Source organism: Anser brachyrhynchus (genome assembly GCF_964034855.1).
Source record: "Anser brachyrhynchus genome assembly, chromosome: 6".
NCBI classification, from domain to species: Eukaryota; Metazoa; Chordata; class Aves; order Anseriformes; family Anatidae; genus Anser; species Anser brachyrhynchus.
This window is the reverse complement of record NC_137700.1, coordinates 44,587,276-44,607,460: the sequence shown is the minus strand read 5'-3', so window position 1 is coordinate 44,607,460 and position 20,185 is coordinate 44,587,276. Positions and strand designations below refer to the sequence as shown.

Genomic DNA, 20,185 nt, shown 5'->3' with positions numbered 1-20,185 from the left:
GGGACAGCTCAGTGCCGAGGCCGGGGAAACCGGCCGGGTGCTGGCACCTGACAGCAGCGGCCGGGAGCGGCGCAGCCACGTCTGCCGGCCGGGGAGGCGGCAAGGCAGCGATGGAAGGCTCCTGGGTGGGAAATGGGGGTCAGGGGGGCTAAGGCTGGATCCTTCAGTGCTCTGCCTGCCGAGAACACACTGTAAGCACGAGGTACAACGGCAGCTCTGTCAACATGAAGTGTTGTGAAGGAGCAGCTCACCTGCACGCCGCGTGGAGACCCGCACGGACGGTCCTGCAGAATGCGTCAGATGTGCGGCACACGTGAGTGTGGCTGGGGAGGAGGTGTCAGCAGCCGAGCCAGCAGAGCTGCCGGCGGTCAGCCCCGCAGCGGGTGCCGGGCCCTGCCACTGCCTCAGTCCCTCTGCGTGTTCGAGCTTCCCTTTAAACACGTCTGTCTTGTAAAAGGTGTTTGTGAGGTGCTCAGCGCGTGTGCAGTGCGTCCTCCTTGCCTGGTGCAGGTTGCATAAAGGAGTTTGGGAACGTACCGGGAAACTTTAAAACATGTTGGGTTGTGCTTGTGGCTCTGCCCAAGCTTGGACAAGTTGGGCTTGTTTTGAGAAGACCCAAAGGACTCTGATGCCTTTACGCATATCTGCACATGCAGACACGCTCGTGTGCTGTGTGCTTTAACAGTAACACCTACATAAAGAAGATGGGTATTACAAAGCCAGTAGTCCATTTTCCCCTCCCATTACTTTTTTTTGGGGGGCATCATCTAGGTCAGTGATCCTTGTTAGTCTCCTCTAAATTAATGCAATAGATTGGGCTGTTGAGCAAAGACCGAGATTGCCCCAGATTCGGATGAAAACAAGCCGCCAGCTATGATGACAATACAGGCGTTGTCATTGTCTGGGGCCCCATAAAGTGAGATCGAAATGGGAGATGTTAAATGCACATCTCATGTCCTGAATAGTAAATGCAAGTTCCAAACCCTTTGTGCCTTTAATGCAATAAAAGCAAAGGCAGCTGTATACAAACCATTTGGCAGCAGCTGAATGCTCAGGGTATCTGGGACTCTATTAAATCTTTTATGTGCCATGTCTTGAGCAATATACTGCCAGCTGATGCCTGCCTTCTGCATTGCAAATCTGGCAGCATTACATACAATTTCTTCTAATGGCTGCATTTAAGCACCGAAATTTTCCTTTGTGCAGCGAGGGACCACGTTATGCAGGATGAGGACAAAGTAGTCTCTTCTTTTGCTTTCTTGTGTCGCTTCGCTTTGTAGATCTACTTGAAAAATGGATCGAGATTAATATAAAAAACCACTTAGACTTGTTACCAAGTAGATGGTTCTTGCTTCCACAGGAGCAGATGCACGAGCAGAGAAGCAGACAGAGGTGCGTGTTGGGCACTTACGTGTCTGTGCATGGGACATATTTCTGTAATCGCAGACATTGTAGGAAGGATTCCTGCTGCCACGGAGGACCTAAACGTCCGTGCCAGGCGAGGGCAGGACCAACAGCACTCCTTACATTGTAGGCTAGTGCTAGGCCCTGCCAAGAACTGCATTAACGTTGTCCTTAACCATTAATGGCTGTAGGGGTGACAGCAGTGCAAACAGCATGCCTGAGCCCTGGAGGAGCGCCTGGGGCACTGAAGACTTGTCCTGGCGCCCTTTGCCTTGTGCCGTGGGGCCTCGCCAGCACCACTCTGGCACCGGCACCTCCCTCTGCTCCCATGGGGCTGCCCCCAGCCGGCAATCTGTGAGGCTTGACGATAAGCAGAACGTTCCTATTGACTCTCAGGTGTTTGGTTTTTTTTTCCAGGAAATAGAGAATAAAAGTTTCTAGAGCCCTTGAAACTGGAATTACTTTGTATTTAGGTGATGCTGTTCCATTTCAGAAAACTACTTACGATGATTGCAGAGTACAGGAATCTTCCATCACTTTCTCATTTATTCTACTGGGTGTCCCTTTTCCCTGCAGAGAAACAAAAAGCAAATGACAGAAATGTGAAAAGCAATACATGTGAAAATACTGAAAGTCAAAATCTAAACCAAAACAAACAAAAGAAAGATTTAGAAATGAATGTGCTTCCAGCCTTAATGTGACACAGACTGAAATCAGAAGAGGATGTTGTTCAGTGTCTGGAATGCTGTTAGTGAAAGGCTTGTTTTTAGAAAAGCAGCGTCCATGTTTTAAAGACATGTTGTTAGGTCTTTCAGTTCAAAGAAATTAAAAAATAGAGTTACTTTTGCTTGGCTTATTAAGCATACAGCCAGCTCAGTCTGCTTTAAGTCAGATCCTGCGGGTGCTTTGCCCTGCGCCAGGTAGTTCACTGCCGTTTAACCTGCAGTAAGCAGGGTTTCAGCCGATGGATTTTTATCACCGCTCCCAGCAAAAGCTGCAGGCGAGCAGCTTTGGCACCGCTGGGCAGCGCCGGTGGCAGGGACGGGGCTCCAGGAGCCCTCGCTCGTTCTGCTGGGCCTGGCGGAGCGTGGCCGGGGCTGCCCTCCCCGCAGCTGTGGCCACGGGCCCCTCGCCCTGGAGCCGAGGCCTGCTCGCCCTGCTTGCCGCGGGACCGGGCCTGCGGCCACGCTCTGTCCCCAGCGAGGGGGGCCCTGGCGGCCCCGGGCCCAGAGCTGGTTTGTGCAGCTCAGATCACTTGGGAGATGGCAGCTGGGAAGGCAGCCTTTAGCACGGGGTCTGAGGTGTGCACGTAGTTATTAAAATCCGTAATTCTCTGTTCGTACAGTAATCGCAGTGACAACTGCTAAATAATCCCCATAATTTGAGTGTGTATCGCTAATTGGGATGTTTTTATCAGGCTAATGATAACCACTCATTATTTTGTCACCTTCTTGCTGTAACGTGTCCTTGATGATATTATATTATGTGCCATTAGCACTTGCAAATTGTTATTAATGGGAGCTTTTTAGAAGTGCAGCGGAGTTCAGAGGCTTAGGGCCCTGCGTGACGTTTGCTGCCAGCCAGAGAAGCCCCAGCCTGGCTGTGCCCCGCGCGGCGCAGGTGCCACGGCTCGGACGGGCAGCGAGAAGTCACCTGGGGTCGGCCTCGCCGTGGTGTTCCAGATGAAGGCTGTAGGAGCAAACCGCCAGATTTTATTTTATTTTTTCCGAAGAAAATACATGCAGCACGTTGTAATCGTAAGCATGTCGTCTGATAATTAAAAGAGGACAGACGTAATTATACCACATGTATAATGTTCATTAATTCATTTTAAAATAGTTACCTTGCTAATTAGAGCGTCGTCAGGAGTCAGAGGAGTCTCGGGGAGCAGCACCAAAGGAAATGCCATCGGGGGAATCTGGCTGAACCCCCGGCCCTGCTGGAAATTCGTGCCCGGTGGACGTGAGCAGAATCGAGTCAGCCCTGGGAGGGCCCCCAGCGACTCCCCGCAGCCGACCTGGAGTCAGGCCCCGAGCCCGGGGCTCGCAGGGAGGGCTCCCCGCGGGGAGGCTGTCCCGTAGCAGTGCCCGGTGCCATCCCCAGGGGCACGGATGCCACGGCACAGCGCGGGGACCGGGCTGGCAGCACTGAGTGGCGAGGGCCTGGTAGCCACACGGGAGGCTGGCCAGACGGGCCAGCAGCAGGAGACCAAACTCGTGGTGGGGGTGCTTGGGTGTGCGGCGTCGGTTCGGTTTGTTCCTGACACAAGTTGTGGTTACAAAGCGCTGATGGGGCTGTGGCTGCAGCTGGTGTTGGTGTGTGCGGAGCCGCCCGCTCCGGGCGCTTCTCCCAGCCCTCCTGTCAGCTGCAGGCCAGCGCTGGGTTTGTCGGGAGCTCCGTCATCACTCAGAAGACGGCTCTGAAATTGGTTTACTCAGCTAGGTAAAGCAGCAAGTGAGGATACAGAACATTTTGCTAAACCTTATATCTTTTCCCCCGCTTTTGCTGTATTTTAGGTGTGCATTGTGCAGAAGAGAGATACTGAGAAGATGTATGCCATGAAGTACATGAACAAGCAGCAGTGCATCGAAAGGGACGAGGTTCGCAACGTGTTCAGGGAGCTGGAAATCCTGCAGGAGATTGAGCACGTGTTCCTGGTGAACCTCTGGTGAGCATCTCCTTCCCTCTGCCTCCTGGTGGCTTGCCAGCACGTCATGTCCTCAAACATTTTAAGACGGCCTATCTTTTGCCATCAAAAACCTTTGTGTTGTTTTTTTCTTAGTGAGCCCTCTTGCAAATAGTACTATGAAGTACCTGCTGAGGGGCCACTCAGCAGTTTAAAATACCATAGTGTGTTGTGTGCTGTGTGACTAAGGTGTCTTGGCACAGTAAGCTGCTCCCTTTAATGACTGCCATTGAAGAAATAGTCCATCCCTTGTGCCTGGAGATGCTGAATACTTTTACAGTCAGTTTGTGGTGAATTGTATTCTCTGGGGAGGCTTTTTTTTTCCAAAAAGCAACTTGAAAATTCAAAGAAACTAGCATTTTTAGAGATGTTTATTTATTACTTTTATTAATATGAAAATATACAAAGTCGTGTTTTACACAGTAAATGGTTGGTCCCAGTAAAGGACTCTGTCTCACAGAGATGTGCTAATAGTTTAAGTAAGCAGAACTGCTCTTAGCCATAACTAGTGTGTTCAGTACAGTTTTACTGAGATAAGTTAAGAGACTTTAGAGGGTAGCTTAAAGCTGCCCTGCCTGTGTTTATATCTGTGCAGTCATCGCCAAGGCTGCTCTGTAAAATAGAGTGATGTTTGTGGGGCAGGAGGATTACTGTGGTTGTAGGGAAGCCAAGGAGTTGTACTGCCTATCACTTTTTACAGTAACTGTCTAGACAAAATGTTTTTCAAAAGCATTACAGACTAAAACTAGTTGTTAAATGTCAGCCTGATTCAAGGGTAGTTATTTTTAAATTAGACCCTAAAACAGTGCCAGGTAATGAGTATACTTTTTGCCAGTGCACATGCACTAATGTAATCTAATGTAATCTAATTTGATGTAATCTAATTTGATGTAATCTAATCTAACGTAATCTAATCTAATCTAATTAGTAGTGAGCAATTTGAAATGTAACTATTTTTAGTGATCTGTTTCTGCAAAAAAGTTACGTGATCTCTTCAAACCACCACGTGCATGGCCGTCTGCTGGAGAACAACTCATGGCAAAGAAGTGCTTTGCAACAGGTTCACTGGCCAAATAAAATACGTTTCTCTGGAGCGCAGAAAAATCATTATCAAGTTTTGCACAACATAAACTCATTTACAAGTATTAGAAAATGAGGCATCATATCCTAAGATGGCCTGTTAATTTCTAATGAGTATTTAGCAGCCAGCCTCGCGGCCTCCCTGCCGCCTGAGGGGCTGGCGCCTGGCGGGGGGCAGGAGCCCGTCGCGGCCCCCGCCTGCTCCTGTGCGAGCAGGCCTGGGCGCTGCTGGGGGGAGCCAGGGGAAGGGCAGACACGGGACACGCTGCGGGCTACAGAAATACGGAGTTCACAGCCTGTACGCCCAGCCTGCAGGAAGAATGGCATTTCTGAGAGCTGGTGGCAAACGTTCGCACCCCTTTGAGAGGAGGATGACAGACCGAGAGGGAGAGAGGAGCACGCTCTCCTGTCTCTGTTGTGCGTGTGACCAGGGTAACTTAACGTTTTGCCTAGGACTGATGCCCTCACTGCTTTGCACATCCGTTGCCTGGTTTGTGATACACGCTTTCAGATGGTAGCATGGCTCTCTGTAAAATCAGGCCTCTGCGCTTGTTGCTTAGGGAGCGTAATCGAGTCTTTCAGGCAGTATTTCCAGCCCAGGAGTTTTTGAGATTACCTACAAATTCCTGGAGCTGCAACTTCTCTACTGCTAAGAGGAGCAAATTGCAAATATAAAAGAGAGGCCATGCTTACCTGGAAAATCATGCGTAAGTGAAAACGAGGTGTTATGCACAAAATGCATCTGCAGCACGCGTTGTTTTCCTTCAGACCGCGAGGCTCGTGGTGCCCTCGGAGCGTGTTGGCAGGCTGGGGCCGCTAGCCCTGTGCAGAGGTGTTAAAGCTTCACCTGCTTTCTCTGGTCTGTTACTCCACAGTAGCCAAAGAAGTTAGTATTTATGTTTTCAGTGTTTTAACAGTTGCAAACATATTTTTTTCCCAACAGGTAATGAAGTTCTTGAGGAAATCTGCTCATTGCAGATTTCCCCCTCTCAGCTCATACATTTAGAATGAGCATACATTCAGGATGAGAAGTGTGTGATTCACAAGTATTATACAACCCCACAGACTCCCTCCATAGAAATGGTGTTGCCAAATATAACAATTGAACGTTATTTTGTAGTGTATCCTCACTGCTGTCAGTCTCCTTCGGGATCCACTGCAAACAGAGAGAGGCGTTTTACTCTACCGTAAATATAGGTCTTTTTTTCTGTGTTGTTTTTTTTGTGGTTAAATTAGCACTTGCGTTTTCTAATTCACTTTCAGGATACGCGGGGATATTTTCGGTACAGTTCTATCATGTTTTTCCCAACTGCAAATCGAGGCGGCCTGCTGGCGGGAGGGGGGCGGCACGCAGGGGGGGCACGCTGGGCGCCAGGCTGCCGGGGTGTGAGGGGAGCAGGGCCGGCCTCGGCCAGGCACTGCCCGGGCACGAGGCACCCCGGCAAAGCAGGGGCTGAGGTGGGAGCTCAGACACCTCACTTTGCTTTGCAGTTTTCTGAAGCGTCCTAAGCCTCGCCCCGGGGAGTTACGGGATCCGCAGCTGTGTGCGGCCTGCTGTGCGCGACGGCAGCGCGCTGGGGGAGCGGGGAGGGCCTGATGGGGATGGTGCTCCTGTCACGGGAGGCGCTGCCTAGCGCAGCAAAAGGCTAAAAAGCAAGGCAGCATCTTGAATTGTGCTCACTTAATTAAAAAAGTGTAAACACCGAGGCCAACATATGCTCGTTGCGGGGATGTTTGCAGTTTCTCACAGGTGCTGTATAATTAAGAGAGGAAAAAAAAACACAACTTCATTTTGTGACTCCTGTGAGGTGCCGCAGGAGCCAGCCTGCTCGCTCACCACCCTGCTCCCCGCAGGTACTCCTTCCAGGACGAGGAGGACATGTTCATGGTGGTGGACTTGCTCCTTGGGGGTGACCTACGCTATCATCTGCAGCAAAACGTGCAGTTTACAGAAGAAACAGTCAGACTGTACATCTGTGAGATGGCTCTGGCTCTAGACTACCTACGCAGTCAGCATATTATTCACAGGTAACACCCTCTGCTACCCCGTGCTGCAGGAAATGAGGGCACTTCCATGAGCGAGCACAGGGACACGAGGTGCCCTGTGGTGTGAGAGCCCACGGTGGGCCTGCGGCTGGTGGGAGCTGGCCGTGCACCAGAGGTGCCCGTGCTGGGGTTTGGGTGGGCTGCCTGCCCCGGCGAGCCTGTGCTGCCGGGAGGCCCCTGGTGCTGCGAGCAGGGCGGCGGGGGGCTGCTGGCCCTGCCGCTCCTCGCTCCTCCATGGGGCAGCCAAAAGAGCTGTAATCGAGGGCTTCACAGGCATAGTCTTGTATTATTAATTTCATGGAGATGCTGCCTGAATAAGTCAGGTGGTCCCACTTTTTTTTGTTTGTTTGTTTTCCCTGGGGAAACATATTTTTTTCCATCTTAAAAGGACTTGTTCCTTATTAGGATATTTTGGGGTTATATCTTTCTAATTTTTGGTAGATAAAAAAGTTGCAGATTTTGTTGTTGTTGTAGAATTGCATCCCTCATCTGACCGGGATTTCATCTTGCTGTAACCTTGCTTCTTTTTCCAGAGATGTAAAACCAGACAACATTCTCCTGGATGAGCAAGGTAGGATCTCTCTGTCTCGCTTTGTCCACCTCCTTCATTCAAGGGACCGATTCTTTACAGTCTTGAATACTGTGCATCTTTTTATTTGCAAAAACTGTGGAAAAGGCACCACTTCTTGTATTTGATTGGTGCTTGGTTGGACATACACGTGCATTGCCATGCGAGGAAAGCTCCATCGTGAGGAGCCCTTCTCACTGACCCCCTGCCTCTGCCTCCCTTCTCACCAGCACCAAGCCAGTGCCTCTTACAGTGCACAGGTTATCCATGCAAGAAATGCATTGTGAAGGGGCACAGAGCACAAGAACTTTCTTTTTTGAGTTCTAAAGTGAGTGATCTGCACATATACTTTTACTAGGCAGGAAAAAAGAGTTTTGATGTCTTCCTGTAGAGAGAGATCTGGGCTGAGCCAGGAGCAAGCTTGGAAACCTTCATGAGACCATCTATTGATATTATTATTATTAAGCAGTTTGTAGGCTCTCAGTGGTCTAACTGGACAGCTCCCATATATTCACCTCTATTCCAGCAATAAACCTTACAAAATGAAGACACAATCTCTCAGGGCAGAAGGCTCCAAAGCACCTGAGTTTTAGCATAAAGGCTTGTCAAAACCAAAGCTTACACTTGCATGGGAGTTCATTAGATGATAGCGCAGGGTATAAAGCCCAAGCATATTGGGAAAATGGAGATACAAGGAAGAACTAACAGCACAAAGTTGTTTGTGATTTACAGACCACTTTCACAGCTGCCTGGTAGATAGCAGAAAGTCTCAAGAAAGGCATGTGGGTGTGTTTTTCTTCTTCCCCAGGCCTGGGGCTTCTGCCCCAGTCCTGGAGACCCCAGCTTCCCCAGGCAGCCTGCCTGGGGCTCAGCTGCGCTGAATTGTTGTGTTTCTGAACACCTCTCCTGATGTCATACCTAAGCCTCTGCTGCTTCGGCTTGCGCTCATTATCCCTGCTCCTGTTGAGTCTATGCGTGAGGTATGCAGCACTTTGTACAGCAGTATTGCAGAGATACTCAGTTCGTGGCAAGACTTCTTGCAGCCTTGCAGATGCCTGATCTGTGCCGGTAAATACCCCAGTGCTTACCCGATCTGCCCTGGCTGGCTGGCAGCAGATCTAAGAAGAGAGGTGTTTTCCAGCCTGTTAAAATCATTCAGACTGTTTTTTTCTCCAGATTTTAACTCCCAGTCCTAATGATGGAGAATGTAGAAAGAGGGAGAAAGCACTGCAGCACTGTCGGAAATATTGTAATGAATTCTTTGTACAATCTTAGGGTTTGCAAAGTGTTACAATTTCACTTAGAGTGACATGCCCGAATTTGCTCTGGGCTGCAGAGTGTCGTCCTGTCTTAGCTCTAGGACTTTGCCGGTAGTCGTGGTTCAGTGGCTTTCATCAAAAAACAGTTACAGTTAATTTTTAATCAACATGACCGAGGCATTATTTTAGTGTAGTGTTTTTCTACTGTCTTCGTTACTGACTATAGATGGATATATCAGTGTGACGAAGTGCTGGAGCTCACTAGTTCCTGAGGTAGGCTTAACCAGTAATGTTTAAGCTCTGTAAGCTTAAACTGTTACAGTGCTTTTCTTGCTACTTTATGTATTCCCCTGGTTTTGTGCTGCACCTTGACTCAGTGCTGTCACATTCCTCGTGTTTGTTCATGCTGACCACAAGCTGAACCTGAGTTTTCCAAAGGTAAAGCATTTGGCATTTAAAACTGGACTTGTCATCCCAGGTTTGAAACTCAGAATCCTGTAAACAAACCATCAAACAAACAAAAATCCTTTTCTTTTTCATGTTCAGCCTTGAATTTTAGTTGGTCGTAGCAGTGCCCAGTGCCAGCAGTGTTTGCAGAGAGGGGAACGGGCGTTGTAGTCCTGAAGGAAGCCTGGGGATTTTCTGGATGCCCGTGTGACGCAGCAGAGCTCTGAGAGCTGGCTGGTTTGTACCATGGGGATCTGAGCAGTCACTGACTCGCGGTGGGGGTAACGTGAACAAAGAAGCAGAGTAGCCAGGTAGGGTGGAATAAGCTGGATATTGTAAATGGCTTCTATTCAAAATGTGAAGCTCCATGTGCAATTCAAACCAAGAAGCAAAGCTAGCTACCATTTAATTGTCTGGCAAGCACAGGATCCTGAGAAAGCTCCGGGATCTGTTGTGGCCATTTGGTGGGATCTGTACAGCAACCTGCCTGTCCCTGTGCTATGCTCTCGGAGACTGAAAGCTTATGAAAAAATTGTACTCTGCATTGTGATTGTTCTGTGCTGAGAGTAATTCCTTCTTAAACTGTGTCTTTGTTTAAGGTCATGCACATTTAACAGATTTTAATATTGCAACAATAATTAGGGATGGTGAAAGAGCAACTGCGTTAGCTGGAACAAAGCCATACATGGGTAAGAAATAATAGCTGTTCGTTCCGTCTGTATTTTACCTTGAGAGAATGCTCGCTGCATGCCGTCTCATAACTCCTGCCTGTCACAAAGGCACGGAGTTAATTCAGCCCATTAATGCATGCACCCAAGTCGTTCAGCAGAGCCCCGCCGGTGCTGCCGTGCCAGCCTGCCCCGCTCTCCTGCCCCGCTCTCCTGCCCCGCCGCCGGCCTTGCTCCTTGCTCGGAGGGAGCGGGGCTCCCAGCGCCCTGCGTGGCCGGGCGTGCTGCCTCCTGGCTTGTCCTGAAAGCCCCCCTGGTGGCCTTCACGCGTGAAAACAATCACTGTGTTTACCTGCGGACTTGCATGAAGTAGGCGATGGAAACAGAAGCTGACCGAAGTCAGTGAATAAACTGTTGTGGTTGTGCTCTTCCCGTTCAGCTCCAGAGATTTTCCATTCCTTCCTGAACGGCGGGACGGGTTACTCCTTCGAAGTGGATTGGTGGTCGTTGGGAATTATGGCTTACGAACTCCTTCGGGGCTGGGTAGGGTGCTTTGGACTGCCTGAGCTCTAAGAACACGCTTCCTTAGTGAGCCGCAGAGAGAAAAGTGACTTTCTTCTCACCTTTCTGTGTTTTCCCCAGAGACCGTATGACATCCACTCCAACAACCCAGTGGAGTCCTTGGTCCAGCTGTTCAGTACTGTCAGCGTTCAGTACTCATCCACGTGGTCAAAGGAAATGGTTGCTCTGTTAAGGAAGGTAAGGTGCCTTGCGGGTGTGCTTTGAACTGTACACGACAGGACTAACTGGAAATCTTCCAGCATGTTAATGTAAAATTGAAATGGGACTAATTTTTGTTATGACTTTGCTCAGGCTTAAGCACAGATTCATCTTGTGTTTTGTTCTTTCACTTACCTCTGTAAAAGACGCATTGCTTCACAGCAAGTGAAGAAAAGAGGCTGATTTTGTTGTAACAGTCCAGTTCTTACCTAGGCGAGGATTGTGTTCTTTCAGCATCCAAGCATATATATGGTCTTCTGCCTTGGAAAGGTGGCGGTCGTGGCTGGGACAGCAGAGTAAGATGGAGAAGTCTGTGCTGAGCCTGCTGCGTTAGCTGCTTCCTCTTCAGCTCGGCGCAGCTGAAGAGTCTGGCTCAGGGGCAGTTAGTGGTGAGACCTGTCCGAGGGGGTTTCTGTGTGTCTGTGAAACAGACGGCTGCTTGAATTTTATTGCTGCAGCTAGAAAGTTCTTGATTTGGTGTGGAGGCTGCTTGCTTGAGAACTCAGAAGGCAGCTGCTGAGCATGCTGTAGAAAAGATATGCCCAGTGCTGACAGCAAATAAGGACTCCAGTATAAGTTAATGTCGGGTGGACAATTTACGTAATTTGGTTTTGTTTTAAGGAGAAGCAGAGTTAGTTACCACTGGGTGGAGTGTTCAAGCAAGTTCACATTGCCATCTGCTGGGCTGCACGAGGTGCCAGCTCTTAGAAGCGGCACAGAGCTCAGTCTGGCCGTGGCCTCCCCGCAGCCCCGGCCCCGCGGGACGCTCCTGTCCCCGCGCCCCGCTCTGTCCCCGGGCAGCGCCGCCCGGCCGTGCCGTGGGAGCACCGTGCGGGGGGGGTGAATGTCACTGCGAGCGGGGACGTCGTGTCCAGGCTCTCCGGGCAGCAGCACCGCGCTCAGGGTGTGGATGCCAGAGCTGAGCTGGGAGGGCTGGAGGCCGGGGCTGCAGTCCTGCGTGCCCTGGGGAGATCGCCGGGACGGGCCTCGGGGTGGTGGCGTGGCCAGGCTGCGGCCAAGGCTTCCGGCGGTGGAGACAAAGCACTGAGTTTTCCGGAAGCTTTACCCAAGTCCCATGCTAGAGACACCACCGACAGTCCTAAGAGCTGTACCTCAGGGCTGTTGAGCACGCAGCATGGTACCGTGCGGGGGTCTCTGAAAATTCAAGTCTGCCTTCACAGCGGCTCCCTGGTGGAGCAGCAAGCCAGCTACCATTTCTATCTGACTTTTTTGTTTTTTCATATATACTCAGTAGTCCGCGTGTGTGATAAACGGAATAGTATCCCCTGGTGCACAGAAGAGGTGTGAAAATAGGGCGTGTGCAGTTTGAAACCAAGAGGAAGGGCCTCTGGGGAGGCCGAGCACCTCTCCAGGCAGCAGGGCTGCGGCAGGCAGGGGCTGTCTGCTCCGGCCCCGGGGGGAGCGGCGGCAGGGGGGGTCGTGCATCGTGGGCACACGTGGGGAGGTAAACCCGGGCTGCTCCGAGTCCTCACTGTACCGAACTTGTGACCGCCTGGTCTCACACTCTGTAGAACAGCTTTCTAAGTTTTGTGTTTGTTTTTTTATAGAGGGTGTTGCATATTTCCCAAAACAGAAACTTTGCAGCATTGCCGAGTTACTCGAGTGCGTTTGGGAAGCAGGGGGTTCTTCTTTCTGTTTCTCCTTCCTCACGGGAACACTTTTGTCGTGGCAGCTGCTGACGGTGAACCCCGAGCACCGCTTCTCCTGCCTCGCCGACATTCAGACGTCGGCCTACTTGTCAGGCGTGGTCTGGAGCGACGTCGGCGAGAAACGCGTGGAGCCGGGCTTCGTCCCGAACGTGAGTACGAGCAGCTTCCCTCGCCCAGCCAGGGCCAGTTTGCACCCTAAGGTGAACGGCTGTGCCCAGCGGTAGTTCTGAGCGCGTTTGCTGAGAGGGAGGGAGCCCGCCCCATGGCTAACCCGTGCCTGCGGTGTCCCTGTGCCTCGCAGAAGGGCCGCCTGCACTGCGACCCCACCTTCGAGCTGGAGGAGATGATCCTGGAGTCGAGGCCCCTGCACAAGAAGAAGAAGAGGCTTGCAAAGAACAAGTCGAGGGACAACAGCAAAGACAGCTCCCAGTCCGTAAGTGATCTGTGCGGTAACAGCCAGCAGGGAAAAAGGCTGAGATACCAACTGTGGGGGTGTGCACCAGTAGTTACTGCGGCAGTGGCTTCCCGTGCAGATTTGTTTTGATAAAAACATTTGCCAAATGAGTCTTCATGACAACCAAATGTTCCTCTTACATAAGTTTGATAAAGCCCTTTCGCAATAATCTGTGCCTTGGTAAATGAAGTGAGAGGTCTGGGCATGCTGGTCCAGAGTAACACTAAAAAAACCAAAGTCCCTGTGATCACAGCCTTTCTGAAGGGCACTGTCCCGTGTCCCCAACAGCCAAGGACGGGGTTAGATTGTAGTGGTTGGTCCGAGCATTGGATGATGACCACACAGAAACATCCAGGGTGTCAGTTCCAGTTTTTGGATAACTGGCCCAGCTCTCCTCACACCACATGGGCCGTATGCCTGTGTAAGCCCCCGCAGCCCTGCTGGGCTCCTGTGCCGGAGAGGCCAGCACGTGAGTCTGGAGGAGCGTGCCACGAGCGCTTTCTGGAGAGAGTTCATCAGCCAGGAAATTCAGCTGGAGATCAGATGCATTTTTTTCCCTTGTTCACTGTGGGAGCTAGGGTGCTTTTATGCCGGTAGGGAGATAAATACAAGAATCTGGGTTTTACAGATCAGACACGTCCTCGGAATAAAACCATCAGACTGTGCGCCAGGGCAGGAGGTCCTGGGGCAAGGAGTGCTTTGTGAGGGCCGCTTGCCGGTAGGGCTGGTGTGCAGGGGGCGGCAGGATGCATTATCCCAACACAGCAACTTTGGTGCTGCAGTTCCTCTCTGAGCTGAGCAAATTCCAAAATACGGAAGCAGAAGTCGTCCCCTCCCACAAGGACACCGATACCCGTTATCTGAGCAGCAGCAGGAAGCGCCAGTCAGGATTTTGCCTGTCTCGTTGTCTGCGCCAATTAACTGCAATAGATCCCTTCTTCGACAGGAGTTAATGCTGCGATCAATGAGACTTACTGTAAAGGGCCGGAGGATAAATCGGGAAGCTGGGGAGGAAAAGAACAGAATAAGCAGACTTGAGAATACCTCGGGGAGGGTTTGTTGCCGGGAGAGCTAGGGGCGTGTTGTCTGCCAAGACCCTCAGCACGTGTGGCAGCACGGGATGGGAGCTGGCCCCGCAGCGGCAGTGTGTGACCTCAGGGGAGGTCTCTGCACGTGGACGGGCGGGTGCAGGGGGTAGGACGACGGCAGACGCAGGACACGAGCTGTCCGCACGTCCACGCCTTCCTCCTGCCGTGCGGGTGCTGTCAGCTCCCTGGTGTGTGCACCCCGGGGCGCACCCGCCGTGGGGCTGTGCTCGGCCACCAGCTCACACCCGCAGGCTGTGCTGGGCCCCTTCCTCGCTGCCAGCAGGTAGCACTGACCGCAGGACACCCAGACAAACACGTTGTGTTGAACTGGAGAACGGTGTTACCTGCATCTCATGGAGAACTGCGCACACCGCAGCTGAAACACGCCACCAGTGAGAGCCACAAAAGCGATGGCTTGTGCTATTTCCATCAGCTGTTGAGGCTGAGGTTTCTGGTGGCTGCTATGTGCTGTGCCCGCTGTAGGAAGCAGCGGTATGCAGATGGGACTTCTTACGCGTGTGTGGTTTTTTTCTTCAACAGGAAAATGACTATCTCCAAGAATGCCTTGAAGCTATCCAGCAAGACTTTGTCATCTTTAACAGAGAGAAGTAAGTGTGGGGGGTATTTTTTGGAAAGAAAAAATACTTTTTTTCCTGTCTTATCTCAGAAATCGAGAGTGCCAGAGCCAGAAGGTCAGGAGCACCTCGCTGAGGTCTTGGCTCTGTGTGACAGATGTCAGCCAAGAAGCTCAGGTGGTGCATCCTTGCAAAAAAGTTCTGCCCAAGGAGGGGGACAAGATCAGTGGGTATTAACCACTGCAGGCAAAGAAAATATGCTGCAGGGAAGCTTCTGGGGTCTAACAAGCACATATGACACACCTCCAGTTCACCCATACTGTCCCCTTGTCCATCTTGCTTTTAGAGGGTGTTATTGGGAGGACAAAAGCAAGGAACGTGGGAAAATGTTCTGTGCACATCACGAGCGGGCAGTAGAAGTGCTGGCATTAAAGCAGCTGCTGCCGCTTGTGGCCGAGGTCGGGCAGGCAGCGCTTCTGAAAGCTGAAGCCTGCAGGCGGTGGCAGGGCGTTTGAGACCATTTTGGTGCGTTTTGCTGGTACTTCAGCCCGTGTAAGGACCTTTCCATGTGGTGGGGGGGGTGGTGCCTCCCTGGAAAGCCTCCTCTCCGTTACCTAGGGCCTGCTGTAGGCACCTGACGAGGAGCAGTGCATGGGCCGCAGGGCCACGCTGCTGCTGCAGACGCGTTCCACGCCGCCTGTTCTGCTTTCGCCCTGGGAGTCGCGGTGTAACGCCTGGTCCCTCTGCTCCGCACAGGCTAAAGAAGAGCCAGGAGCAGACGAGCGAGTCCGTGTCCCCCCCCGAAACCACCGATGAAGCCGAGACGGAGGCCGAGTCTGAGACCTCCAACTTGAACATGTGCAGCTCCGTGTGCTCCTCGGCGGGCAGCAGCTAGGCTGGGGGCCGCCGGCCGCCCCCTCCCCGTCCCCCGTTCTCAGGTTGCGCTGAGTAACACCGGCTGCGCTCCGAGACAACCGGAGACACGCGACAACTCGTCTCGCAATGCTGTAGCAACACGGACAGTTCTCACAGAACCGAATTCGGGATTTAGGCGAATGCCGGTCTGCACACTGGGGTGCCTGTCGTGGGTAAGGATCCTTGCTATGCAACTTGTCGGAGGAAGTAGACCAATTTCTTTATTTGTTCTTTTTTAATGTCAGATTGCTGATCTGGACATGCTTTTAACACACTAAGATGCCAACACACAAAGTTCACCTACAGCAAAGGGGCACAGGAGGTGTGGGGCAGGAGGCAGGCTGGGTAGGGGTTACACCGTACTCTGGCATTCCCGGCAGCGAGGGCTGCGCGGGGACGAGCGCTCCCGCTGGGAGTCGAAGCAGCCCCAGAGCCTCGCTGGTCCCAGAGGGTGGCAGCAGCCTGGTGAGAGCCAAGGGCAGCAACGGTCCCGTGGTGTAGGGACGGCCCTGTGGCATGGGGATGGGATGGCCCGGGCACTCCCTTGTCTCTTCATCACCTGCCAGAGTCTTTTTCCCGACTCCCGGCAAATAAATGTTTTTTGTGCACTCCATGGATTCTCCTGGGGCTGGGTAATGATTAAAAACATAATTGATATGTAAAATATATTTAAAATATTTGCTTTCTTCACATAGCTGTTGTGAGTTGCAAGGAGCTGTGCAAACGGATCAGATCATTCTGGTTCTGTTTGTCCAGGTTCGGGGGATTTATTTCATCATAGATGCAGATTTCAGTGGAAACAAAGCGGGTGGCCTTACAGTGCTGCTCGACCACAAAGAGAGGGGAGTATCTTATTTCACCCTTCGATTTACTTTATTTTCAGTGTAAAGTAAAACTGCTGTGTATAATTTACCAATGCCTGTTTTACCTTCTTAATAAGACAGGAGATCTCTTTGACTTGTTCCAGCTGTGGATGTTACCTTTCTTCTTGTTTCAGGAGCCTTCACTGTATTAGTTGCTTAATCTGCTGTACAGTGGCTTTTGGTTACTAAAAATGAGCCATTGGGTCTGCTGCAACACAAAACCGTTGTGATACGCAAAGGTTTCATGAGAACTGCATTCACTTCACAGCTGTCATAATCTGTTTGCTGCCTGCCGTGAGGGAGGTTGCTGGGTTTGCATCCCTCGTGCGTATTCGTAACACAAAAAGGGATAGAAAACGTTTTTAACAGATGCAGACTCTTTTAGGACAAATTTTGTGTTCAGTGGATGAAATAGAATGGCTTACCCAGTTTAAAACTCTTTTATATGAAAAAAAAAACAAAAAGCATTTATTTTCCACAGTTTTATGTGGAAATCAGTGAGTGACTATGTTTGTGCAGAACCAAACTTTCAAAAGTCTTTCAATAGACGCGTTCAGGTGTGCAGGCACAACTTTCGGGGGGGGCTGGGGGAAGCCAAAGCTTTTATGCCAGTGGCACAGTTGTGTTCAGGACAGCGCCAGGTACACGGTGCATCCGATCAGCGTCTGCGCAGTGCAACCCCGCGGCTCCACGGAGCGGTGCGGTCCCGTGCCTGGGGCTGGGGGTGAGGCGGCAGGCGCTGGGCGAGCCACATCGAGAAATGGGTCCCACGTGCCTTCGGCCCGCTGGCGGCACCTCTCCCCGCGGCAGCCCCAGTTCCCTGGACGAGATCCTCGTCGCTCTGTGCCTGGGGGGCATCGGCGCGGTGCCGGGGACACGGGCAGCTCACGGAACTGGGCTCTCCAGCGCGTTGCAGCGAGTCCTGTGCATTTGGATGTACTGCGGGATCTGCCGGCTTGCTCCTCGTCCTGTACTGTCTGCGTGCGTTGCGTTTCCCCCAGCCTCCCCGTGGAGCCGGCGGCACGGCTGTGGCTGTTCGGCACCAGCTGCCCTCTGCCTCGGCTGCCCCGGTGGCGGGGTTGTGCTGAGCGCCTCTCGCGGCACAGCACCGCTGGGTGTGAGCAGCACGATCACGGGAACAGCACTTCAGTCTCGAGTCACGGAACCACGTCGAGACGTGGCACGTCTGTCTGGCTTCTGGTGGGAATAGTCTGATAACGCTGCTGCTGCAGGGGGCTGGAAACCTGCCTCGTGGCCTGCCAGGAGCCAGGTGGGTGTGAAAGGAGCAGGGTGAGGGTCACGAGATGTTTTTGTTCGGGAAGTATGAATTAGAGGTGATTTACTTCACCGGTATGAATGGTTCTTTTCATTAAATTCCATTTCACTATTTAGCTTCTTTCTGTAAATAATGACAAATTTAGAGACTCTGAGATCAACGAGGAGTGTAACTTTTATTTGGGGACCAAAATGCACCCTGTGCGGGAGGTACAGGTACATCCTGTTCAGCCACGAGCTCTCAGGCCAGAGGAGATGTCTGCAGTCCTGTAGGACGTGTCTCATCAGAGATCTTCATCGCTTTCTTTAGGACATGTTACAAATGGCCCTTAACATCCCGCTGCTGTGTGCAGACATGAGCTGGCTCACTTCCCAGAAACCGGAGTGCCTCACTCCGGAACCTGTCTTGGTCATTTATGTTCTCCTTTCAGCACTCCGCTTCCTGTATAAGTGGTGAAAAATGCCCTCGGTGGCGCTGAGCAGTGACCAGCAAAGCTTCTGGAAAGACACCGTGCCATGGCTGCTCCCAAGACAAAATGATCTGGGGGCAGATCCTGGCTGCCCAGAAAGCACTGCTGAAATCACCTAGGGAAACATGTTTGGGAACTCTCATTTCTGCCTCACATCAGAAACTTCTAGATCTTGCTCACTGGGAACGGGTGACACAACGTAGACTGCTAGGATCACTGTGCCGTGTAGTCGAGACACCGTGAGTACGATATAATTTGAGTACCCATTTCCAATACTGCATGGACGTACACTTCACTACTGCCCAGCTGGGGAACTGGTTTATTGATGCCTACTTATGCAGAGACCCCAGAGATGAAATTGAAAGAAACGAGTAATTGTAAAAAGGAAACACAGTAATAAATGGATACCTGTTCGCTTCACTGTCAAAAAAGCCCAGGATGGGTTTTAATGTGTCACCTCTGCTGTGCCCTGCTCCCTGTTGCTGTTTTGGTTGTGTCTGTATGTTGTCACCTCAATTCCTGCCGTGGGGCCATGGGGCAGGGCGTTGTTTGTCACCTCGGGGTGTCGGGGCCGCTCTCTCACTGCCGTCCCCGTGCTGCCGTCCCCTGCACGCCCGGCTCCCTGCGGCCCCGTGCCCAGCCCATGCCCTGGGTGCAGCGTGGGGCTGCCCTGGAGCAGAGCGTGGTGCCCGCGGCCGTGCGGGGTGCTTGTGCCGGGGCAGCAGCGCAGGCACTGCCGGCAGGGCTCGGCGTGCGGCTCTGGGGCGTACGCCCTGTGGAAGGGCTGGTTCCTAGGAAAACCGTGTTGCTTTGAAGTCCTCTGAGCCGTTTCCGTCCTTCTGTTCTCCCTCTGTGGCTTTAGAGCCTGATTCAGCTCCAGGTGTAAGCAAAACTCATGGTGAAGTCGTGAAGCACTACCGTTACCAAACCCCGTAACGCAGAGCTTGGAAGTTGATCCAGCTCTGGTTTACATCTCCACTAGAACCAGAATACAATAATTTTCTGTATATAGATATTTAAATACACGTATTTTTTGTATGACAGATTTATACAGGGTGTGCCATTATCTGCTGTGAAAAGTCTGCATCACCTATAAATTATTCTCCTTAAATTCCTTGCCGTAAGAGTTTCTTATCTCTGTTGTATTTTGAAGTTCTGCAAAGTTGCATATTTTTAAGTGTTTCCATTGAATTACACAGACTTCACTGGGAATTTTGCATAGAAAACAAATGCCAGATCAGGTCCGGATGTTTCTTTTGCCAGTTCTTTATTATTGCTCTATACCTTGCCAAAAAGAGAACAGGAGTAATAATAGCAAAAATGCCAATAATATGAACTTGACGTTGGACAGTGCCGAAATCCTGATGCCTTGGTAGGGTATAGTTTTTAATTATTTCTGTGTAAATTGGATATGTAAAGCATATCTCTGTATTTTCAGTTCGCACATTTCTGTAATTTTATTGCATGACAATACTGCCATGTCACTGAAGATTTCAGTTATGACAACAAATTTGTGTTTTTGCAGATACTGCAAGAAGCCATTGCATATGTGGAGTAATAAATGTGTGTTTTTAACATTGCCAAGTTTTTGCAGTCGTTTTTAGGTTATTGCTCTGTAGGAAAACAACATTAAAACTTGTAAAAAGTGCATGCTATAATTATCTCTCTTGTTTACACATCACAGACCGGAGTTATTTAGCATCCAAAGTACACCAGTTGGTGTAATGGCCAAAACATGGCACCAATCTGCTGCGTGTGCTGCATTTCACGTGCAGCAGCTCAGCAGCAGCAGCAGTACCTTACAGCCGGGCAGTGAGCAGCTCTGTGAGCGGTGCTGCATTTCCCCAGTTTACCCCGGTGGCAGCGCAGTGCCCGCTGGACCCGCCAGCTGCAGGAGCGTTTCCAGTCGCTCATCCGCAGCAGCAGCGCCTGCCATC

At 51.3% G+C, this 20,185-nt stretch overlaps 1 protein-coding gene across 2 annotated transcripts in view; it reads left to right on the top strand.

Moving 5' to 3' along the window:
- STK32C (serine/threonine kinase 32C) overlaps window positions 1-19,828 on the top strand; it is a 90,697-nt gene extending 70,869 nt beyond the window's left edge. For both annotated transcript variants that reach the window (XM_080596665.1, XM_080596664.1), the window contains 10 exons: window positions 3,921-4,072; window positions 7,025-7,198; window positions 7,750-7,787; window positions 10,090-10,179; window positions 10,598-10,701; window positions 10,801-10,917; window positions 12,632-12,757; window positions 12,910-13,041; window positions 14,691-14,758; window positions 15,482-19,828. In XM_080596665.1, coding sequence (XP_080452791.1) covers window positions 3,921-4,072; window positions 7,025-7,198; window positions 7,750-7,787; window positions 10,090-10,179; window positions 10,598-10,701; window positions 10,801-10,917; window positions 12,632-12,757; window positions 12,910-13,041; window positions 14,691-14,758; window positions 15,482-15,620 — 1,140 coding nt within the window. In that variant the 3' untranslated portion in view covers window positions 15,621-19,828. The remainder of the gene's footprint in view (window positions 1-3,920; window positions 4,073-7,024; window positions 7,199-7,749; window positions 7,788-10,089; window positions 10,180-10,597; window positions 10,702-10,800; window positions 10,918-12,631; window positions 12,758-12,909; window positions 13,042-14,690; window positions 14,759-15,481) is intronic.
- Window positions 19,829-20,185: the final 357 nt, after the last annotated feature.